Below are 4,095 nucleotides of genomic sequence, written 5' to 3'. Positions count from 1 at the left end.
AGACCATGCCTACCTTTATCGAGATTACTCGCCGGAGAACGACAACTCGAAGAAGACTATAGTACTATCTATCCCACCATTCTACCAGAAGATCCGCTCCATCGTGAACAAGCAGTACAGGAAGCCATCTCTCGTGGTGCGCACCGTCGAGATCTCTTGGCACTCTTCAACGAGGCCTGGATACAGAGTCGTGCCGAACGCTATGCCCAGCTTTATAAAGATGCTGCTAAATCTGGTATTCTATCTATTGGTGATCGAGTGGTATGGCTACAACAACGTCGCAATAAGTATGGTAAGATCGTCCATGATGACAGGGTATTTGTTGTAGTTCGGTCTATCGGAAACCAATGTTATCAGATTAAGCCGCTCGACGATCAATCCTCTATTGCTGACAACCCCTCTGGATGGCCTACCATTCACAGGAGGAATTTATATAAAATATTTGGGGATGGTTCTGATACTATCTCTGGTCTTGACAATTCTACGGGAGAGCGAACCCCTGCAGTTCCTACTCCTGATCTGTTTGGCGCCGACGATGACCAAAACGAATCTCCTATTATTGACACTCAACCCAACAATACTCATTCAAATCCCAATTCTGGAACGGTCGAGAAGACCTTCAATGATGATGATAAGAAAGCTACTACACCCACTACTGTTACGTCCTCTGTTGCCTCTCGTAGGAGCTCGGTTATCCCTCATCGCATGGAATCCTCTCAGCAGGGTAAGCGAAAGGGGGAGAGTCGAGAGCTCCGATTTCTGTCGTCTATCGATAAATCTGTTAGCCGCTATGGTCGCTCTCGAAAAGGGGGAGTGATGGTGTAATCGATCCCCAAGGCGAGCGCTTTTTTACTTAGCTAGTAGTCAAGTCGATAGTCAGAGGCAGAGACAGGAACAGGTCTGTAGCCATCTTGGCTCAAGTTGTACTCTTGTGTTGATCAAGTCCAATGGATAGTCCAATAACGGCATCGGGCGAGGCTTCCAGCGGGTGGATTTGACCCGAGGGTCAAACCTGTGTAACCCTTGCTTACTGACCCTACCTGCCCTAGTGCCAGGGCGTTCCGAAATATCTCAATTAGTTATGTATATAAACAATACCCTACGTAGGTCTTGGGCCGATGCGTTTTACGGGTTTCCTTTTGACCCCAGTAGCGCTACCAATTTATCTTCGTAAAGCCTCTGAGCCCACATATTGTCAGTGGACGGTCCTGTGATCACATTCTATGAAAATTGCGGTTTTGGTACATGTCATAGGGTCGATCTCGAATTCCTATGAACACGACCAGGACCGATCCCGTTTACTGAATCCGTATCTGCTGAAATCGATCATGAGTTTCGAGATGAGGTGTTGCATTAGATATGGTCTCTAGTCGAATAGAATTGTGATGAGGAAAGGATTCACCGTCTTCCTGACGGATGCAATACAGGTCGTAGGCCTCATTGCACAGTATCAGCAAACAAGCAGTAGGGGTCTGATGAAGACCACAGAGGTGCCGCCTTCGACCACCCATTATATTCAACGATCGTTGAATCTTCCTGTGGGGTGAGCTGTCATCGAGTGGATTGAGTCTATTCCTTTCTGATGTCAACTGCCGAGCCGATGGACTTGGATGAGGAGACCCCAGCTGCTGGAGGGTCAGTGTTCCTCCCGCCAGCCAATGAGCTGCCCTGGGTTGAGAAGTAGTAGTACTAAACAGGAGGAGGAGGAGTCTATACTATTGCTAGGTACCGACCCAAGACGTTGGACGACCTGGTGGCCCATCAGGAAATCATCGAAACCATCAAACGCTTTGTGAAAATGGTAGTGAGGAAGTAGAAAGATCTCGGTGAATTTCACGTAGTAGAAAATTTGATATAGTGCTGGTAGCATAAACTGTCCTTTTCCATACCCCCGCTGCCCTCAGAATGCCCTACCACACCTATTACTCCACGGCCCACCAGGAACTGGCAAGACTTCTACCATTCTCGCCTGCGCTAGGCAGATGTAGAGCCTCCTTATTGTCATGGTTATGATATTGAGGGCGTTTAGGTATCCTCCAGGGCAGTTACGTCAGTATGTGTTGGAACTTAATGCTTCTGATGCACGTGGTATCGACGTAGTACGCGAATGTATAAAGCAATTTGTGAGCTCCAGAAGCATGTTTAGCGGCTCGCTAGGTAGTAGTTGTAGTAGCAAGCTGTGAAGTGGCAGAGGTGTGGTAGGAACTAATATGCCCAAGTTGGTCATATTGGACGAGGCGGATAATATGACGAGTGTCTCGCAGTTCGCCTTGAGGAGGGTTATCGAACAGTAAGTTGAGATTGGAGATCACCAGAAGGTTGTCGCTCGCAGGTACTCTTCCAACGCGAGATTTTGTCTTATATGCAACTACGCCTCGAAGATCATACCAGCTCTACAGTCGCGATGCACTAAGTTCCGCTTCGCTCCGCTAAAGGATGCTGAGGCTCGGATGAGGGTTGATTATGTTGCCAAGTAGTGAGGGTGGTGTTACGGCTGTATGTGAGATATATTAGGATTTGTATTGGAATTATGGTCTAGTGGTATGATTCTTGGTTAGGATTCGAGAGGTCTCGGGTTCAATTTTCGGAGAAGCCATGTAGTATTGGTACTAATAGAATTATCGTTATTATATTAAATGAATCGTTAAGGCAATAACAAAGCATTTGAATATGCTATCACTCTGCTGCCACGGTTGCATTCATTCAGATGTGAAGGTGTAAAGATATCAGAAGATGGTATGTTGGCACTATTGAGGACCGGGGAGGGGGACATGAGGAAGGTCCTTAATACCCTCCAAAGCTGTACACTCAGCTACCCTTCTCATACAGTCGATGCCAATATCATACATAAAGTAGCGGGGCTCCCTGAGACCTCAACTATCGATAGGTTAGAAGCGGTAGTAGGGCTACTTGCTCTGATGAGATATCATTTATAGTGCGCTCAGGTATTGTGTCAAAAGCCGCTGAGGGAAGGGATGATGGTGATAGAGGAGCTGCGGGTGAAACATGTAATGTCCAATCATCGATTCGTGGAGTTATCGCACAGTGAAGGTTTTGGATGCGTTATTCCATGTAGGGTTACAGCGTGGCAGACCTCCTACGTGAGATCCACGACCGTATGGTGACTGTTGACATGCCTCCGAGGGCGCGCAACCTCCTCTTTAGAGATCTTGCTGAGATCGAGTAAGTTCTGAGTTTCTATTATTACGGATTATTGGCCAAGTCGATGCATTTCTCCTCATCGCGTTATGATTGGAACTTGCCTTTGGCTCGTAGATACCGCCTAAGTAGTGGGTGCAGCGAGAAGGTCCAGGGGGCTGCTCTGGTGGGCTCCTTCCACGAAATTCGAGAGATGATGGTTGCCAAGTAGCTTCCTAATTGTTTGCATTATTCGATTCTCTGTTGTGTTGGAATAGTATGGATGATAGAGAGTGGCAAATGCACGCTTGTTATCAAATACATGAAATTGTTGTTGACATTTTGGCAACCTTTTCCCCCATAAGAAAGACACCTTTTTTCGAATGATACCTTTTATTACTAGCAAGGACTGTTGATTACTAGCGACAACTCGACAAGATACAAATCATGTCCAACCAAGGCCTTTTCGAAGATCTGTCATAACAGACTTCCTACTGCTACCTAAAGACCATCATCATTATCAATTTCATCATCATCAACTTCACCCCGCGAGAGACTTTTCTTCTTCTTAGTGGCCTCCATTTTAGCCCGTCTTCTCTCCATCAACTGATCCACTGTAGGAAGAGACGCCAATTCAGGTGGCACCTGAGTATCATCCAAGGTCGCACCTTGCGTGATACGAAGAAGGTACCTTCCCCCTCTTTCGTCGCCAAAACCCTGCCATACCCGCATAATATTCTCCGCGTATTTCCTCCTGTCGCCTCTTCAACTACCACGAATAATCTACTTCTACCGTTGTTAATATACAAGGTGGTGCGGTAAAGGCCCATCCCTCATAATTTCTCAGCGAACGAAACAGTCGGTGAGTTCTTTCCCATGGTAGTTAAATCACATCCATACTCGACGAGTTATGACGATATGAAAATACAGTAAAAACTCTTTGTCGTCTATTTTTTC

General features: G+C 46.5%; 1 protein-coding gene across 1 annotated transcript; it reads left to right on the top strand.

Moving 5' to 3' along the window:
- Positions 1 to 1,559: 1,559 nt before the first annotated feature.
- On the top strand, positions 1,560 to 3,370 carry Pmar_PMAR000624 (replication factor C3, putative; the record flags this gene model as incomplete). Its single annotated transcript, XM_002766488.1, has 10 exons — positions 1,560 to 1,680; positions 1,726 to 1,801; positions 1,905 to 1,984; positions 2,030 to 2,157; positions 2,203 to 2,290; positions 2,333 to 2,473; positions 2,708 to 2,897; positions 2,946 to 3,008; positions 3,077 to 3,183; positions 3,277 to 3,370. Exons 1-10 carry the CDS (start codon positions 1,583 to 1,585, stop codon positions 3,368 to 3,370), a joined length of 1,065 nt encoding a protein of 354 aa, XP_002766534.1. The 5' UTR covers positions 1,560 to 1,582.
- Between the last annotated feature and the right edge of the window lie 725 nt (positions 3,371 to 4,095).

This window comes from Perkinsus marinus, assembly GCF_000006405.1.
Source record: "Perkinsus marinus ATCC 50983 genomic scaffold scf_1104296972806, whole genome shotgun sequence".
Lineage (NCBI taxonomy): Eukaryota > Perkinsozoa > Perkinsida > Perkinsidae > Perkinsus > Perkinsus marinus.
Note: the sequence above shows the minus strand (reverse complement) of the source record. Positions and strands in the feature narration are given on the sequence as shown.